A 20,798-nucleotide genomic window follows, 5' to 3' on the forward strand; every position below is an offset into this window, starting at 1 on the left:
AACAAGCCCAAAAACCAACTTGGGAAGCCTTTTTAGACCTTCAAAAAAACCTTTATTGTGTCACCCTCCCCTGTCTCAAGTCCAAATTACAGAAGGAAAAAAACCCCACACATAGCTTTTATCAGTATTTTTAATGATGTGAAGTAGGTCCATACCTCAGGGCACAATGGAATTAATGAGTTTACCACCTGCCATAAAAACTTGAAAAAAACCTAAACCCTTATGCCATTTAGAAAAGCATAACTCAGCTTTCAGTGTTCTGCTGTGCAGTGGTTCACAAGGGATCAACACCACCTTTGTGACTGACCCAGAGCTGAGGTTTTTTCATTCTGCACTATTGACAGGAATAGTTTTCAAAGCCGTTAAAACAGCTCCACCTTGTTTGCTTTTCAGCAATCCATGCATTGTTTAAGTCTACAGAAATACTACTTCACTAGCAGACAATATAATCTTTTAATGAATGGACTTCCTCATATTACCAATCTGTTTACATATAGAAAGCAACAAGTAAACTGATTTCACTAATCTTGAGATACGTTAATTAATTTTTGCTTTAATAAAAGAGATGGACTTCCACACAAGGAATGAATTTAAAAGTACAGCAAACAGTGATGAAACAAAATTACCTATAGACAATTGCCAAACAGGAGGTTTACAGGTCTGCTGGTTTTGGCTGGATTAATTTTCTTCCAGAGGCTGGTACGGGGCTGTGTTTTGGATTTGTACTGAACATGGAGTTGATAACAGAGATGTTTTTGTTACTGCTGAGCAGGGCCTGCACAGAGCCAAGGCCTTTTCTGCTTTCTCACCTTTACCCTTCTGATTCTCTCCCTGATCCCACTGGGGGAGTGCACGAGTAGCTGTGTGGGGCTTGGCTGCTGGCTGGGGTTAAACCACAAAAATGAGACTTCTGCCCTTTTGTTCTGACAGCCATCCCTTATTTTCTTCTTCTTACTTACAAAATAAAAATTCATGCTATGCATTTGACAAAAGTTGCTGAAAAAGTAATTGCATGAGATAAGGAAAGTAAGCATTTTAAATCTTGTCTTCTGCATATCTTCAGGTTTTGTCATTCTCGCTGCCACAACTTTTGCAATGTCAAAAATTTTTGATGGTTTATAAACCTAATATTGTTATACACTTGACACTTCCAACCTATTCCTAGAACAAGATCTGTTTTGAGACAGATTTGCTTTGAAATTGGTAGAAATTGAAATAGAAATATTTTTCTTTAGCTACTACACCTCTACAGATGAAGCAGTCATGAGTTTATCTTGGGCAAACCTATATGTTTTATATTCGGGACTGTGTCTTATTAATAAAATTAGGCATAACTTAGACCTGATGTTTTGCTTATCTGTTATCTTGTTCTTCAAGATAAAGGATCAATCTGAGCACTTTGCAGCCTTGCACTAAGACCTTTCCTGCTCCTCAACCCCCTCCACCAGCCAGCACACCGGAGGTGACAAGGAGCTGGGAGGGGACACAGCAGGGACAGCTGACTCCAACAAAGCCAAGGGATATCACCTTCTGCTCAGCCTACAGAGCAGGGGGATGAAAAAGGAAGCAGGGGGTGTTCAGAATGACAGCATGTGCCTTCACAAGCCACCATGGTGCAGGATGAAGCCTTGCTTTCCTCGGGATGAACACCTGCCTGCTCACGGGAACGGGTGAACGAACTCCTTGTTTTACTTCGTCTGTGTGCAAGCACCTTTTCCCTTATCTCCCAGTGTTATTGCTGTACAGAGATAAGTATTAATAGTCAGCAGTTACCAAATTATTCTCTCAAAACATATCTTCAGTTTGACCATTAGTTAAGAAGTGTGAATTATTTTGTGATCCTGGGGCAGAAAAGCACACACAAAGAAGTTGTGCTAATAAAACCTCAGCTACACCATGAGGACCCACATCCAGAAAGACACTGGAGAAAAGCATGGAATAGTAACAAGCATTCTCAAAAATGCAAGTCCAGGATGACAGCTGAAGTCTATTAGTCATGTTTGGCCTATTACTGGTGCTTGGGTTTGCATCCCATCCTTGAGCCCTTCCTGTAAATCAGATGCCACACTACTGTTTGCATTAAAGTGCATCACAATCCCACTCTTACTGGAAAACAGTCTCTGAGACATGCATAGAATTTTTTTAACAGGCTCAAGAGCTCTGTTGTAACTACTTTCAAATTATCACATACCTATTTGAATATTTCCTACATTCCTTCTTATATAATTCAATAGTAACATGCTATGGATACAGATATGAGGAATAAAAACATTTTTATTTACTTTCATTTATAGTCAACTTTGCTTTAAGGATTTGTTAATTTTATGGCTCCCTCAGTATTTATATCTACAAATTACTTTAGATGAGTTCATCCTAGCAACAGTCTGCCCTTAAACATTAAATCACAGATGAGCTGCATGGGTTATCTTTTGTTTGCTTTTTTTACCCCCAAGCTCATGAAGAATGAGCACAATACAGAATACAGATTGTTTCATAAAAGAAGGAGAAAAAGCAGCATCAGCAAACAAGCATACAAAACTGAAATGAATCTGCACTTTATTCCTTAAATACAGGAATATTCAGGAGTTTTCCACGGGGAGAGAGAGACTGCAGATTTAATACCCAAACTTACTGAATGACAACTAATTCATTAAATAGATCTTTCAGGCCTCACAGGCAACTAGCACTACAACCACTTCTATCCTAGCACATTTTTATTGTTAAAAAGATTCATTTAAAACAGAGCAGCATGAATTACTTCATCAAGATCACTGCTATTATAATGAATCATTAATATCCTAGTGAAAAATTTATTATTATGAATAATGCATTCAAAATGATGAGACAGAAAATGAAGCATTATTCTGTGAAGTATCAGAGAAAATCAAAGTGATGTTATGAAAGCTGGCAAGATAACCATCATTTTTTGTTCTAAATCTTCCTAGATGTCTTTCAAGATGCCTTACCTTTATTACATTTTCTTATTGAATATTTATATTTTAATTAAAGAAAAAATAAATATGTTAAACAATGTTTTTTCCTTTCTATGAATAAAATGTCCAAGTATATCCATTACTTCCTTCCCAAAACCAGTTCTGCCCTGAGGAGGCCCCCTTTGTCTTCATAACATTTATTTCACCATATGTGATTGTGAAACAAAATCCCTTCTTTGCAATAAACAACAGCTATTTTTTCAAACTACTCTATCTACTGCATATATACCAGAGTTAGAGAAGGCTTAGATAAAATGTGCTAAATGAGGTAATTTTGATACTTTCACTATGGTCTAAAAGTAATCATTATTTCAATATAAATGCCACAGAATAAAAACTTGCCACAAATATAATAATTGCTGTCTTTTCTGTGGACTCAGAATCAGAGCAATCAACTTGTCTTTCGAGTTGCAGTACACAAAAGTTACTCTGTGGCTTACTACAACTGAGTTCAGACAAGCAAAATTATTTGGGGTGGACTTCTGCAGCTAACTAGTTTTAAAGTAAACTCAAAACAGAAAACACCACACTAGAGTTCAGCCAAAGGACACAAGAACAATTAAACTTCGAATGGGCATTAAATAGTCTTTATATTATTGATAGATTTTATTTGTCCCTTCTCCTTGACAGATTTGTGTATATTACATCAAAGCAAGCAATGCTACAACTACCCTTGTTTCATGACATGAAATGACAATTAAAACACTCAGTGGTACCTTAGAATTAGATGTGGATTCCAAAAAGCAAAGCCTGTTGCCAAATCCTTCTGCAGCAAGACACAATTTCTGTTGCTCCTTGTGAACAGTTGCAGTGCACTGCAGAACCACTTCATCATCCTACAGAAAAAAGAAGCAAAAAGAGAACTAGGGTTATGTTTTCTGACCCAAAAAGACCTATGGAAGCTTTTAGAAAATCGGTGTTAAATGCACAAGTTGTTGTCCCTGAACACAAGCAGAATCAAACCTCAGCATAATTTTTATTTTGAATTGTAAATACCGGGCAAATCAATTAAAATAATTATATTAACTGCATATATGCTTTTTCTGTTTCCTTGTCCTAGTAATAAAAGTCAGAGAAGGAGTTTTATTTTAACTACATACGAAGTACACAAGAATTGGTATTTCTTTCATAGGTCAGTCATACAATGCAAAGAAGTAGAAAAGCTTAAAATTAACAGGTACCATATGAAGTTGAATTAACTTGTTTGTGTATATACTGCACATATTCTAGTTAGTGCAACTTGATTAGAAGGTTGTAAAGAAATACATAAATAAAAGAAAAAATATTTCTCCTAACTTCAGAGTAATTTTGTATATATAGTTCATAACTTAGTGTTTTTACAGTAAGTTGAAAAGTATAACCTTGTGTAAATAAAGGATTTTTCTTCCAAAAAGCTAGTACCTACTCACCCCTGGTCCTTGTAAAAACTGTGAACTACCCACACTTTCTTAACAGAAGGAGGTGGGGTGAGTTGCTGAGACTTTTGCAAGCAAGAGAGACTTTGTGATGTAAGATAATAAAACAATGATGAATAAGCAGAGTGCTAAAGCTGATAAAGTAGTACCACTATCTTCTACCAAGTTTAATGGACTTTTATGAACTTGCCAATTAAGTGCTCTGTGCTTATCCTAATGTGCAAGCATATAAAGAGAGGCAGGAAATACTCAGACTTAAAAGGGAAAATAAGTTATTGAGACAGCTGTCCCATAGCTCTGCTCAGTATTTCAGAGAAAGGAGGGTCTAGGAGGAACCAATGATATCTTGTACAAAGCAAAGCAAAGCAGTGTGTTCCTTAGTCTGTAATATGTATTAACTAAAATTTTACAGAACTAGTTCCATGTCATAATAGTTAAAGATCTTATCAACAAGCCCTAAAAAACAGACCCTTATTTAAATCACAGTTCTTCTAAGTAACACAATCAGCAGCTGGAGAATCTCTGTAGAAATATGGTTCAAGTTAAAGAAAGAAAGTTTTGTTGCAATGAGTCTACTTTTTAGCAAAGATTTTCTGTTTTAGAATAGAAAAAATAGCATCCCCCTATGCATTCTTCCAATTCATTTATGAGCTTCCAATAATAAATTTCAAATAAATGAAGAGGCCATATTAAACACTCTAAATAAAATTCAATAACTAAAACAGTAAAACTACAGGATGAAGCATGCAACTGGAAGCAGAACAGGTTGAGACTACAGAAATGCATGCAATTTTTACCAAAAAGGAGTTGTTCTTATAGGCAGAGGGACATTTAGAAAAGTTCATCAAATTAAATAAACTCCTGAATTCAAATTGAACTGAATAATTCCAAGCCACCCATAAATACTCATCCTGAATTATGGTAGTTTTTAATTTGGTTCCATTTACTTCACTCAAATAATTCAACTAGACTAAATTAAAGTGTATCTCAATCTGAAAAGAACAGGAGTTACATAGGGTTTAATTAGACATAGGAAAAAATTAATTCCTGTTCCCCCTTTCTAATTGTGCCCATATGGAAAAGGTAAGTGTAGGCAAAGCAATTTTCCTTGTGTACCAGCAACAGTGCCCATGCTACAATCCACAGTCAATTGTAGAGGTGAAAAGTAATAACTGCTTCCAGTCAGGCATTAAATCCAAAAAACGTGACACACGCATGTGGTACTGTTGAAGTTCACAATGTAAAATCGTAGCTAACAAAGAAAAACCCCTGAAGGCCAATATCAGGGGTAGAAGAGACCACACATACAGACCTAACAGCTTTGCTGTATACTCTTTGTAAAAGTAACATCATCTATTAAAACTCGGAGCATTTGGGGTGGGGGCGGGGAGAGCAAGTGGTTGGTTATGTTTATTTTTTAAAGCACTACATTACTATTTCCTAATCTTAATTACACTTGATTCAAATAGTTTCTTTTCAGGTTAAAAACAGTGCTGTTAGATTGAAGCTATATAAATACATTCTTCTTCTTTTTTCTCTTCCTAGCCCTTCTTCCTGAAGTAACCACCCCAGCAGAATGGAAATTTCAGTAACCCTGTCCCCATTGTCCTAGAGCTGTCTCCAAAAATGGTTGCAAAAGATTCTAACATTGTACCTCCACAGCCAGAAGCAAACAACATAATAAACCTACTTTCTACTGAAATGAACCACCAATTTGGTTTTGTACTGCCCCATTTTCTACCATTGTATGCTAGGTTTTTAGAGAACATCTGAAAAGTGTTCTATATAGTCCATCCACAAAAATTACTCTATGCTGACAGCAGCAAAATATAAGTTGGTTTGGGGCAAGTTCCTGACATACTTAATTTTAGTTAATGATCATACCCTTCATATACTTCCCTGCAAACCAATTAAGCTCAATTACCAAGCACACATGTATAATACAGATGCTGATTTTTGGAGGATTAAGAACAGGAATATAGCAACTCCTGACACACAAACTTAATTCACTTTGCAGGCATTTTCCCCTACTTTATCTGTGCAGCATACAGCATACATGGAATATTTTGTTATATACCTGGCAAACAAAACAAGAGGTTTTATTAAGAAATTTGATTAAGAAATATTGAAAGTTCATGAAAATCAGTCACCCTCATATGCTTTTCAAAGTTTGTTTCTGGGTTGGCAGGACATGTTCACCAAAACAAATCAAATTTCAACTCTACTATATTTTCTTTGTTTTCTATGGAGATGGTCACAATAAATGTTCTCTTAATTCAGGCCACAGAGTCACAGTGTTGTGGAACTTATTGTTCTAGCCCAGGTGTTGGTGAAACAACTGGCACAGAAGGTTAAGATGTGATGCCATTGTCAGATCACGTGAAAGGTAATTATAGATAATGATGTGTCACACAGAGTTCTAAGTTACTTTGTGTTTCTGTGCTCATCATTATAGAATTATCTAATATAGGCTCCACATTAGATACAGTCTTCCAACTTTTACTATGTGTTCAGAAGATTACTATAGATATTCAACTTGATTGTGCTGCAGAAGTATATTAAGATATATTATTCCATTACATTTCTTCAAAGCAGACTGGTAAGTGGGTAAGCATCTCAGCAGTGTTTTTCTAAACTCTTTTTCAAATCAGCAAATGATAAGCAGTTCCACTACCAAGAGAGGTAAAAATGCATTATTTCCTTATCTGAAGTCACACCACCAAAGAGACCTTCACTGAAGGTCACTTTGCTCTTGGATGAGGAACACTGCAACATGCATCATACTAAATGTCTATTAAAGAAAAATACCTTTCAGATATTCTTACGCTTTGAATTATAAGATGCCTCAAACTGGTTTATTCCTTCAAATTATCTTCTCATATTAGATCATCATGCCTTTTAATGTCAGATTAGAACTGACCAATGTAATTTATAGTTCAAAAAGTTGTAATGTAGCCTTCCAAAATTAAGCAAATACATCAGCTCTGTTCATACATGACTGAAAATTCAGGGGGGTAGAGGCAATGCAAAGTTCCTGACAAGAATGTTAGGACATCTGCAAATGTTGAGTTATTTGATATCACAGTAAACTAAGCACAGACAAAGATTTGAGAGTTCCAGAAACCAACTTCAAGCACAGGTGTTTAATGCTAAACCACAATCACTTGTACAAACCTTTTATCCACATGGAATATAAACTCTTGGACAAAGAGCATTTTAAGACATGTAGAAGTCTGTGCATGTCTGCACTGATAATACAGTGCATAGCAAAAAGACAAAAAAATCTTCTTTTATAATACAGTTATAGGCCTTTGTATTAGATCAAGATGATGTGTTTTAATAAACAATAGTGTCTCCATTTTTTTGAAATAAATAAGTTTAGTATATACTTGATCTCATTAAAGTGTGAATAAAAATCAATATCTATATTCTGCAGTAAGTAACAACAGTATTTGATTTAAAGTTCATATTCAAAACAACCACAACAGATAAAGATTATGAAAAATTTTGTAGAGTCTTGAAAAATCTTCAGTACAGTTTGGAAAAAAGGGCAGTAGCACAAATCCAAAATCACTGCAGTCTTTTCCTGCCAGATATTTCTGCTACTCTTCTTTTGCTGATTAATCATCACTTAGGTAAACATCTGCCTGTTTCCTCCATGGAAATTTGAAAATTTTACTGTTTCCATTCCAATTCCCTCTCACCATAACAGCTTTCACTAGCAAGTCCAGAGACACCACTTCATCATTTATTTTTCCAGGGTGTGGATACACAAAAAGAGGTATCTAGAGAGCAAGGGAAAGTAGGAACTAAAAACCACAGAAATTCTGTGCACACAGTGGTGGTGCTGCTGTGCATTATCAAATGTACATGGAAACATCAGTCACTACAACAATGGAGCACAGTCTCAGGTGTATTACACTTACTGCATCTAAGAGTGAATCCAACTTGGAAAGCCATCCATTTAGTTTAGATACTTTAATGGATGATCCTTCTATCCATTCTCCTTCATCCTTCAGTTCACAATCCGAGGTGCTCCACAACACCAAGGAATTCAGAAGAGCAATAATCTCCATCCCAAAGATGTGGATGTAAGGAACAAAGAGGATACTACCCAGCTAGAATACAGAGTATGCCTGTTATAATAGGATGACAGAACTGGGGCTCACAGTGCTCAGCTGACTGATAACCTGAGACAAAAAGCTATTCTACTCCCCACGTTTGAGGACTGAAACAACATCTCTACAAAAACAGGATCTGAAAGTTGGGCCTGTTCATCCTGAAAAAAATAAGGTTATATGGAGACCTCACAGCAACCTTCCAGTATCTCTGGCCAGGGAAGCCAGAGAGGGACTGTTCGTCAGGAACTGCAGTGTTGGACAAAGAGCAAAGGGTGCAAACTGAAAGAGGGGAAATTTAGGTTAGACAGAAGGAACAAATGTTTCACTGTCAGGGTGATGAGACTGTAACAGGCCCAAATCCTGGCAGGTTTAAAGCCAGATTGGATATGGCCTTGAGCATCCTGGTCTGGTGGAAAGTGTCCCTGCCCAGGGTGAGAGAGTTGGAGCTACCTCTAAGGTCCCTTCCAACCCCTTACCATCCAATGAAATGAACTTGCAGAAGGCAATGGGCAGCTAAAGCTTCCATAACCAGCCATATACAGTGCTTTAAGATGATGGGCAAGAATCATCTTGGAGTAACCCATTAATCCTAATAAATCCTCATGTTTCAGCCAGTACACCAGTTCCCAGTTTTAAAGATACCATATGTCCCAGCATGAAGATACTCTGCTCTGTGTCATGTCAGATATCTGCACTGAATCAAACAGTACAAGCTTTTGATAAGCACACTACAATGTTATTTCTGAGTTTTCAAGAAGTATTCTGAAAAATTCAGGTATATATGTTATGTCAAAAAGCTCTACTTATTTTTAAAACATCCAATTTCAGAAAGCAAAGACAGTCAGTGGCTAAAAAGCAGGATACAGCAGATTTTTAATATTATCTATTCATTAAGGGCTATGTAATTCTTGTCAGAAATCTTTATACCCACAGAAAATAAATAAATAACTGAGTGATTTAGTAGAGGACCCAGTGACTAAAAAAAGCACCACAGCATTTCTCATGTCAAGATCTGGGCATGTTATGTTCCAATGTGAATGTTCTGACTACAGTGTATTTATCCTAAAACACCAATTTAAAGTTTTAACTGGAAAAAAAAACATATGCCTACATATGCATGCACATGTAGATATATTTTTTTCACATTCTTCACACATATATGCATGCATGTATTTCCTTGTAATAGTGTTACTGTGTCCTGTTAAACCCTGAAAATTGTTACCTCCCATGTAAAGTCAGTTTTGACTAATCCTCAACCTTCTCAGTGTCAATTCTGTTAAAGAATCACAAGTGTCTGGCAATTCCCACAGGTGGGCACATCTACAATGCAACAGCTGTTTGTACCTCTTCAACATGGACGTACCTGGGATTCAGAGGGTGGAATATTTGCTGTGGCATTTTCCTGGAAACCTGATGGTGGTTCGTTTGGTTGGGTTTTTTAAAAATATTCATCATGTTTGATTTTATTTTATTTCTATAACTTCTAAATTCATTTACATCTGGTAATGGTTTAGTGGGGAATCAAAAGATAAGAGAAATTGAATAATTTCTTATTTTTTTCCTCCATTCACTGAGAATAAAAATATATTTTCCTACAGTAGGTCATTCTTCTTTTACAAACTACCCCATTACTACCTCCAAGTGTTTTATTTTAACCGTGCAAGAAAAGCACAGTACTGGAGTTTCTACTATTGCTACAATCCTCTGCAGAAAAAGGTGAAGATAAATAAAGTAGTAACATACCACAAGTAATACATTTATTTAGAAACACTGTATGTGCTTCTGCCTGAGGTGCTTAAACTCATCACATCATTACTATAACATTTGTATTTTCCTTCCATTTCGTGACAAAACCAGGAAATCTTTTCAAGTATTTTCCTCGATTTTAGATTTTATACTTTATATTTTACTCCTGTGGAGAGAATGCAACAAATAATACATGAGTTATTACTAATTTAAATAATTTGCTGTGCTCTTCACAATCTGACTATACATAATTCACTCCCTTAAAGATATGCTGACTCTGTATTTCTACTGTACCCTGACAATATGGCAATTCTGAAACAGTGTAGAGGACAGTGTCACATTTACAAAATTCAACTATTAAATTTTGTAAGTTATGCTTGTACATTCAAATTCTGACTGCTGTTTTATATGACAAATACTGCAGTTAGTGGAACATTTCCTCAACTTCCCTATGCTATAAATCAGGATCTCGTGACAGACTTTAATTTAATATCTCAATTTTTAATAGGTCCCTCAAATGCCACACAGGCAGAGCTCTGCTTCACTGCTTCCCATTTACTGCTCTGCAACTGAACCCTGCAATGGGAATAGGTGCCACACATAGTTTAATGCATTTTGTAGATTTACAAATAGAACTTTAGCCAGTACAAACTGCTTTCTGCCTAGGGAAACTGTGGAATACTTCTTGACTTATAAACTTCACTTCAACTTCATTTTGCCCTGTTGAGATAAACACTAGATTACAGAGTAGAATAAAGGTTTGAAGAGCCTGTGAGTCATCAAGCAGAAGGCTCATATAATTACAGGCAGCCATATGCTAACAGGTTAATAGGGTTCACAAATCAATCCCCTAAGATGACCCTAGACCTCTGACCAGCCAAAAAAAAAAAAAAGAAAAATTAAAAATCAGATGTGACTTTTTTATGATAGGCATCTGAGTAACATACACAACATGCTTTAAATCTTGACAGAAGTCCTCTACTACTACTACTCCTATTTGCCCCAGAGCCTTCTCCTTTTTATGTTTTAGAAGGTAAAAAGCTGCAACAGAGAAGTCAAGTAACAAGTTAGGATGGTATTTTTCCTTCTCCAAGGCCCTGCAGACAACAAACAGAAGCCTAGATGCACAAGATTTACGAAACACCACAGACATAACATGCAAGAACTATGATCTGCAGATTTTAACAGCTTTTCAACAACTGCATAGAAGACAGCAACAGAACACTCAGAGTAGGGTTACTTAACTGTTAATTCTATTCTTGATTGATCAGCCAGTGCCTTCAACAAGCTACCAAATTTTAAATACCACTTTAGGACAATGACTCTAGAGCTTCTGACATGAACACAAAGACTGTGACCCAAATAAGAAAAGGCCACAAATTTTTGATTACCTTATCTGGGCTTGAACCACAACTACACTATCTCCTTAGTTGCAAATCACCATTGCAATAGTGCAATGCAGCCATTTTGACCCTTTACTTTGAATAAGGGAAGGACAGACAGCAAAAAGACTGATGATACCTACAGGACAAAACAGGAAAGATCTAGGAAAGCTGCTGGGATTTAGTCCACTTACATTATTGGAAAACTTGGCAACATTTATATTTTTGTCACTAAAACATGGAATAGAAACAGGAAATACTGCTCCTTATTGCATTAAGGAAATAAGTATTAGACAGTCAGGGAAAAGTTTGCTGAAAATAAAGCATTTTTACAGTTTAGAAGCTTCATCAATACAAGACCACAAAAATGGCTCAATAAAACTTCTTTCAAGATGATTTATGCACAGCTGAACTTGTCTTAGGATGAGAAGAAAAGAGATGACTTTTCTGGTCATGCAATTCTAAATGGTCTGAACACATTTAATTGGACATGTTTTAGTTTTATCCTGTAGGAGGAGTAATTTCCTAAGAATTTAACCTTATTCCAATGGAATTCTCCTCTGAGAAAGAAAACCCCAGGGAGAACAGATGGAATTCCAAAGGACCAGATTAGCTGGTAGTTCTCAATACAGTACTATGAATCCCGCTGCTAGTACAATAACCATGTTACCTCCTCCTCCTCCTTCCCCAAAAAGTTCTAACTTAGTCATCAAAACAATTTGCAACACTACAGCAATGTCATGGCAATCTGCAGTACTAAAGACACGTGGCAGCAAAAAAAAAAAAAAAGAAAACCAAACCTGAAGAAAATAACCCATGTTGAGTCACACAGATTCACATTCTGCACTTGTCAGAAAAAGTCTTCACTAAAGAACGACACAAAGAACCTGCTAGAAAACGAACACTAAATACAAGGGAAAAACTTGTCACACACCACATGGAGAGTGTGATGCTCTATGGCAAAGCAGAGTTTATCTAGCAGCTGTGCTTCAACACTGCAGTGTCTCAGACGTGCCCATCCCACAGCCACCCAGGGGAAATGAGAGAGTGTTCAGAAGGCAATGAGCAAACACAATGCACAGCTCCAGCACAACCAGGTAGCAATGCACCTTCCTTGCTCTGAGAGTGCTCCATGGAGAAACAAGCACAGCTCTGCCCCTGGTCTGGCTGGGCACTGCTGTCGTACTGTAGGTGACTGCAACCTTCAGCTGCACATGCTAGCCACCTCCTCCTCCAGCAAACCACTTACTAGTGATGGTAACGTGCATACAACACTGAAAGCAGATGTACTGTGCACATATAATCCAAATGCTTCCTCTTCCAGCTCTTTATTCCCTGAGTCATCATGGAACAGTGTCAGATTTGGTTTCCGCATTCATGTGCATGTGCCAGCATGCTCTTGATTGACTTCTACTAAGAATGTATCTGCTAATGATCATATTTCTAAATTAGATGGTTCATTTTATTATTTCTCACCAATTAGCTTCTGTGGTCCTACAATCTTAAAAAAATGCCAAGTTCAGCTGTCAGTGTCTAATAATAAATTTGTCTGTTACCATATTTAGCAATAGCTAGCTGCACCTAACACAGTTGACAGAGGAGTGGTGGAAAACATCTGCAACAAAGTGTAGCTACTAAATTAAACAAACATCTGGTGAGCTGATTTCAGCTTCTTAACAGCCTCAGTATTTTAAATTTATCTCTGATGCAATTCCACCTATTTTAGGAATTTGGTAAGAATCTATTGCATTATGCCCTCACTCACTAGTTCCAGGCTATGCCTCTTCTGCACTCAAAGGCGTGATTACAGCATAGGAGATCTCTATCCTGTATTTGATTTTGCTAGTGTAACAGCAGCAGTAAAGACAGAGGTGAGAGCATGCTAGAAAAGGTGTCCACAAGATTCTGCAGGGAAACACAAGATAATGTCTATTATCTGAGTCAGTTAGGAAGATACCAAACTGACTCTAACAAATATCACGGACTTAATAACACTCAACAGCTAATAAATCCTGAGCCTCACCAGTATCTGAAAATGCTGTATCTGAAAATAATCACTGAAGTGTTTTAGTTTCACAATACTTTTCTGAGAAATACCTCATTAATCTCAGCTGGAAGACAGAGGCACTTGTTAAAGCAAATAATTTGTTCAGGGTCACAAAATACTGAGACTCAAACTGAACAAACGCACTTTTTTCTGTATATTCCTATTAATGAGTTCCAGAGCAAGAGGGGTCTAAAAACACACCTCTCTCAGGAACAAGGTCCTCTCACTCCAGTTCCCACTGTGAAAACCTTCCCTCTACGTCGTCTCTTTCATGAAAGAACACAAGAGGAAAGGTTCATCAGCCCCCAGTCTTGGATCTTGTGAGCAGTCTCAGGCAGCTAAGTTTGTAATATGACCATCTGCTCCAGTCTGCACACTCCACTCTAGTTCACTTTCTCTTCCCTTCATCTTTTATCAGCAGTATTTCTTGAATTGTCCCAATTCAGTGCTCTGAGAAACTGATATTGTGCAGCAGCCCAATCATCATGTGACTTTCCCTTCCAATTCCCAAAGACTCACCTGTCACTCTGTTTACTTTTGTAGCAAGGGGGAAGATTTATTCCCATCTTCATCTCTTTCAACCATGCAATCCTCTGTCAGTATTTCTCCCTGCTTTCATTCTGAAGCTGCTGTAATTTATGAGATTAACCCTTTCACTTCACACATTTACTGTAAAATACCTCCTTGTTTCCATGAGAAGTCTACCACCTTTCTGAATTCTTCTTAGACTAAATCCATTTGAAAAAATCCTCTCAGACTACTATTCACAACTTCTCCTCTGAGCATCTTTGATTTATAACCTATTCTTTCCTGTAGACCATTAATAAAATCATTAAGATGGGATACCTTCCCATGAACATGTCAAAAAGAGCTATTGCCAATATTTAATCTCTACCCAGCTTAAAATGCCACAAAAGGGCCACCACACAGTTGGAGCTGAACCATACTATGAAACCCCAAGCAACCATTACACTGGAAACCCAGTTCCTAGATATCTTCACTACATAATCAAGTGCAAAAGAAATTTTAATTTTTTCATTAAAGATATTGGTTTTATCTTCAAAAAAGGGACCAATATCCACTGTCTCCAAAGAGAGCTGCTGTTCAACACTAATCTCTTCTTAACCTGCCCCAATGTACCTATTCCGCCAAACATCAATGTACAAAATTAAAACTGCAGCAGTCTTAAAACACCATACTACAAACTTTATATCCAAGAAATTATAATGTCTAGATAGCAGGAAATAAATGCATTTTGTAGGGATAATGCAGCCAACAGGAAGAACACTAAATTGACACAAGTGACAGATGAATTTCATGCCCAGATCTCCCACAAAACTTCTCATTTGTCAATTATTTCCATTTTTCTTGTTATAGACTGAAAAATAATTTTAGTATAAAAAGACTGAAAGATCCAGTACAATAGTAGCATAGGATTGATAATTTCTGATAAGAAATTAATTCACCCTGAGGTAGAAGAATTGGTTATTAAAGACTCTGTGAAGATATTAACAGAATAGTAAGCAGATCCCCATGTATTCTGTGCTGATCCTGCCTTTTGAAATAGTACAAAATTATGGGTTCCTAAAAGATTTTTTTCTTTTTTTCTCATTACCCCAGTTTTCAGGGCACTCATTTAATCATTTATCTCGAGTCCTTCACAGTCTTCCTGTGGAGCTGAACAATTCATGGAAAAGCTGGAAGATTGAACTAACACACTGTATACTGCTAACTTAGAGACATTAAAGAATTTTCAGGCACACAGGAAAATGGCTTTCTATCACCAGGCTCTCCAGCCAGCAGGTAACTCTTCACAGGTTTTAATCAGTGCAGTGACAGAAGGCTGTAGTGAACTGTGAGTCCAAAAAATATGTTATTAAGCAGGTGCAAAAATACCTTTCAGGCTTGTGTACATGTTGCAATGTGACATTCAGAGTCAGCTCAATTTTTGTTTCCTGTTTATTCCCTTGAACAAACTCACCAGGTATTGTACATGAGCCAATGAAATGGAAAATTATCACCAAGAATATTGAAACAGAAGGAGTATGTTTCCACTACTTCAACTCTAACTTTCAAAGGCTTCAACACACAAAATTATGCACAAGGACAAACAAACACTATAAATCACAAGTTTATATTTGTATATTCATGTTTTGCTCTTTCATACATATAAATATATATGTATTTTACATGGCATGGGATAAATTATACACTTCACTCTAACTAGGAGAAAGGGCAAAAAACCCAAACATCAAATTCTTGCCATGTCTGTTTATGCAGTGAAAATAATGTTTCTATATTACATTTTTTAAAAAACTCTACATTTTCCCAAACAAGTGCTAAAAGTAGCTTAATAATGGCTGAAAGGAAAAATACTCAAATACTGATTTTATGATCATATGCTGAACTCCACTTTTCCCATTTTTCTTTAGAGTAAGAAATTCTGTCATTGTTTCCACTGTACTTTGAGAGTACTGGGACAGTAAATGTATCATGTTATCACAGGAGCTCCATCTAATATACCAGAAAGCCTTCTACAATATGCAAGAATTGCTACTAAAGACAATAGAAAAATAAGCATTTTTATTTCCAGCATGAGGTTCTATGTATAACCTGTTCTATAAGGCTGTTCTTTATCAAGTGCCATGCTTGCTAAAAATCCACTATCAATGGTAATTCAGAGACGTCTGAGAAAGAGAAAATAACATTTTAACCAGGGGATGGATTCAGTATCATGGTTTCATCTGATTTCATCTAAACAAACAAACAAACAAAAAAAAAAAACAAGGTTGGATCTTTTAATGTTGGACATTATTTCCTCATTTTTTCTTCATATATTACATGCCTAAAAGCAGTGTTGGAATATTTTTATATTTTAATTCTTAATGTAAAATATGTCTAAATCACAGAAGCCAATCTAATAACTCATATACTTATTAAAAAGAATTTTACTTTTCATTACAATTTTTCTTCCTTCATTCATTTCAACTGATGTTTTAACATTTACTGTTAAAGGCATAATCCACAATTTCATGGAAATTTTCACATTTCCTTGAACACAGTACATCCACGTACAGTCATTTTGGGAATGCAATTATATTTCAGTGCTTGTCCTCTAAATTCACTAATTTGAGTGTTTGTTTAAGCAACATTTAAGTATGGCAGCAAAGCTATGCTGACAATCATCTGTGTACCAAGGAAATTATGAACCATGAGCCCTTATGTATTTCTTTTGGCTCTACTGAGTCCATCTGGCTCACTGAGCCCCTTCAAACACTTTAGACTCGGATGTACCACCCTAAAAGCACCTAAAATTCACTCAGCTAAGTCTACTTAGCTACATCTGTCACTTAGAGCTACTCAGCTTCAGCTTCTTTGGCAGTGGATGGCAGGAGATGAGTTTTCCAGAAAGCAAAATACTTTATGAAACTGGGACTAAAGAGAGCTCTGATTGATAAACCACCCTCAGCAGGTGGTTTATCTACTACCTATCCCTGCAGGTGGTATCTACTCCTCTCCTTGGACTCTGTCAATGATCAGCTTAGGCTGGGGTGACCAGCACTTGGGTGCCCCAGTTTAGGTGAGGTGAGTCCCAGCCTTAGCATGCTTATAGCAGCCAGTCCAGTAAGGGGAAACTTCCACCACCTTCAGAAGGCTCTCTTGTTTTTAGTGAGGAGGCAGAATGAAAACTAACTCACAAGAGCTGAAGGCATCAAGTGCCAAGAAATTTAGACAAGCTTTGCACAACTAACGAAATTACAGCTGTATCTTAAATAACAACAAATAGCACAGCGTGAACCAGGGCTTCACATTCTTTCACCGCCCTGTGCCTGAAAAGTAAAGGCCAAGCAAAGAGTACCTAACCTGTTCATTTCAACCTGAATCACATGCAAATCTGGGTATTCCAAAGAAACTGTCAGTCATTTATTCCATCTCTACTCACAACCCCTGAGTCCTGGGTCACAAGGTTGGTTTCTCCCCAGTTTTGGGATTAATTTACAAGCGCATGCAGTGCAGCCTTCAGCCCCTAAACAGTCAGCATGATGGCAACATGAATAAATCCTGAGGCAACTCAGGATTTACAGACCTCAGCTAGCACAACCTGTGAGCCAGCCAACTCTCCAGTGCTCTGTCAGCTGCTCCAAAACATTTAGATGAACCAAGAAAAGCATACGAAAATTCTGTGAAGCATAAATTTTGTGAGACTTGGGCATTTCAGCTTCCACACAACTGTTGTCCCAGGATGAGGAGTGGAATTGCTGCAGTCAGGCTTTAGGCATCTATGTCCAAACTAGTGCCATTAGGAAAGAAACTAATGTCAAGAGAGAAAAAAAAAAAAAAAAAAAAAAAAACAACTCAACTGCATAGCTGGCATAAGTCCTGCTATACTTCTCATGTTAGGTCAGCATTACCAGTTGTCCTTATGTCCAATTTTTATGGGCAGGCATGAGCTAATAGAACTAAAGTACAGGTCAGCAATCACAAGTTCTCACAGTAAGTACCAGAGCAGAAAAGGATATTTAATAAAAGCTGGCAAGCCATGACAGAGCATGCTGGTAGGATTACAGCATACAGACCATGGAACAAGATTTATATATGCAAACATACACACACATTCACACATACACATCTATCATCAGCAAATCAGTAATACTGGCAGTTAAAACTTGAAATTCAAGATTTCAGGTTTGACTTGGCTTCCAGCTCCCAATAAATCATCTTAAGTAGTGATAAGACATAAAAATTTTGTCTTTTCCCCACATGCTGTCATAAATTTTAAGAATATTAATGGCTAGGTAGAGATTTTCTTGACCCTTGTTGAACAGGCCATTGATCTCAATACTGCAGATATAAAAAAATACGAAAAAAAATATCTTTGGAAAGAAAGATATATAGACAAGAACAGATAATTTGAAGCACAAACTTTGCTTACACAAATGCAGCTTATTTTCTACTTCAATACTGACCTCCTTTTAGATTCATCCTAAAGCTCACATTTACTATTGAACTAGAAAAAATGGTGAAAATTAAAGGAAAGTGAAGCCAATAGAATGAAATTATATAGGCTTCTTTGTGCCTTACCACCTGAAAACTCTACAGGAATTAAATCAATTTAAAGCAGTAGGTCACTAGCATAGACAACCCTACAGAACAACCACTGGCCTTACTGCTCCAGAAGGGAAATGCTGCTATGGTTGCCCAAGGAAATACAAGTTAATTGACAAGATACTTTTCTGCTATGGACAACACGAATTCATTAAATATAAAACACAATTTTGACATCACCATTACATTGTCTATTGCAGCTGATGGCTCAAGCCTGCATGTTTTTGCATTTGAATTGTTCTAGAAGGGGTATATTTTTTTTTTCTAAAATGCTCAGACTTGGTCTTTACTTAAACACAAACTTATAATGATGTTTTTAAGATGGCTTTTTAAGACCTGGAAGCCTGAAATTTGTCACACATACTTAACAAGGAAATTAAAGCTTATATTGATGCAGTGGTAAGTACACTGAGGTAAAATCACAAATTGCAAAAATAAAAAGTGCACGGATGCTCCAATTAATTTTTGGCTTTCTCAGGAAATACTTACAATAATAATATATCATTGTAAAACTGATTATATTTATTCTATGACCTGCTGAGAAGCTTTCTGGAAGGTGCTGCTTTTGGCAGAAACACATTGCACTATATCATACTGCTAATGATAGGCAGAGCCTAACAAAACCAGACCGAAATCTTTACTAAAATACACAATAAGAGACAGTAATCAAGGTGTGCCTTTACAAGACATAGTCTATTTAAAAAAAAAAATCAAAAATTGATAGATGGATAGATAACAGTAATATGTTTATTTTAGGTTTATTTTAGCAGTTTGAAAAATATCTTCTGGTCACTGCATCTGTTCCATTTACCCAGACAGGTCTACATGTCTGTTCAGTTCCATTTTGCAGTTTAGTGGGGGGAGGAAGGGAAGGAAAAAAAAAAATAGAAAAAGTTTTGATTTTAATTGGTTGGGTTTTGACATTTTCCAGTTAAGCTGGGGTTGATGGAAAGGATTGTCCTTCAACATTCATTTCCCTTTAATTCTTGCAATTAGATGTGCTGTCTAATTTTGTTATCAGAATGCAGCTTCTAATAACATTTACACAAATTCAGAATTCTTTCAAAAATCCTGAATTGTATACCTATGTGGTTTCACCACAAGCAAAATATATTGTTAAAAAAAACAAAACAAAATATTTTTAGGCTTCATAGTGCTCTTCTCTAAAACATATGATTCAATTCTCTTGGTCTTATCTCCAAAAACCAAAACCAACTTTTTTCAACTCCTTCTTTCATGTCCCTTCCCCATTTACTCTCAAGTCATGAAACAGTTTATAGAGTTTTAAAGAGAGAGAAAAATACCAGACCAGCAACATTTCCCAGAAACAGAGTTAAGTAACTGCATTGAATTAAGGATTTTATTGTAGCATTCTGATCAAAAAGAAAAACAATCTCACAAACCCACTCAGAAGCACAAAGACAATAAGAATACATATAAAGCAAATCCTAAGAAATAACACAAAACAACTAGTGCTGAACACCCTTGCCTAAAACAGGCTGATTCTGTAAAGGACTTGCTGCAAAGCTTAATGGCTCTAAACATACAAGCCTTTGTTTTGTCCTCTGTTTATTTGATTGATACACTTTTCCAACTGTCAAGAAACTGTCCATAACTTTCAACTCAAGTACCATTTCCAAACAGATAACACCTGGATTGACCTTGCTGCACCAGATGTGCTCCTTTCTCCAAAATAAGGAATATGCTTGTGCATATAATCCATGCATGAAATCTGTATTTCTGCAGCCTGGTCACGGCAGGCAGAGCCACGACTCTTTGTGTCAGGCTTGGATCCCTCACTGCTCCTCAGATATCCCAATACTCTGTCCTGATTTTTTTCAGTAATATCTCTCTGCCACTGCATTTTTTTCTGCACCAGTTTCTCCAAGCTTGTGCTCCTTTGCATCTGACTTACCAAACCACTCACTTCTCTTGCCTCAAAAAATATAACTCCTAATTTGCTAAAATGAAAATTTAAGAAGACCTTC

The 20,798-nt window shown here is 36.6% G+C and overlaps 1 protein-coding gene across 1 annotated transcript in view; it reads right to left on the reverse strand.

Annotated features, from left to right (window-relative positions):
- RYR2 (ryanodine receptor 2) overlaps positions 1 to 20,798 on the reverse strand; it is a 416,925-nt gene that overhangs the window by 319,861 nt on the left and 76,266 nt on the right. Inside the window, 1 exon segment of the mRNA XM_056487752.1 lies at positions 3,710 to 3,829. Within this exon segment, the coding sequence (XP_056343727.1) occupies positions 3,710 to 3,829 (120 nt within the window).

This window comes from Oenanthe melanoleuca, chromosome 3 (assembly GCF_029582105.1).
Source record: "Oenanthe melanoleuca isolate GR-GAL-2019-014 chromosome 3, OMel1.0, whole genome shotgun sequence".
Taxonomy (NCBI): Eukaryota; Metazoa; Chordata; class Aves; order Passeriformes; family Muscicapidae; genus Oenanthe; species Oenanthe melanoleuca.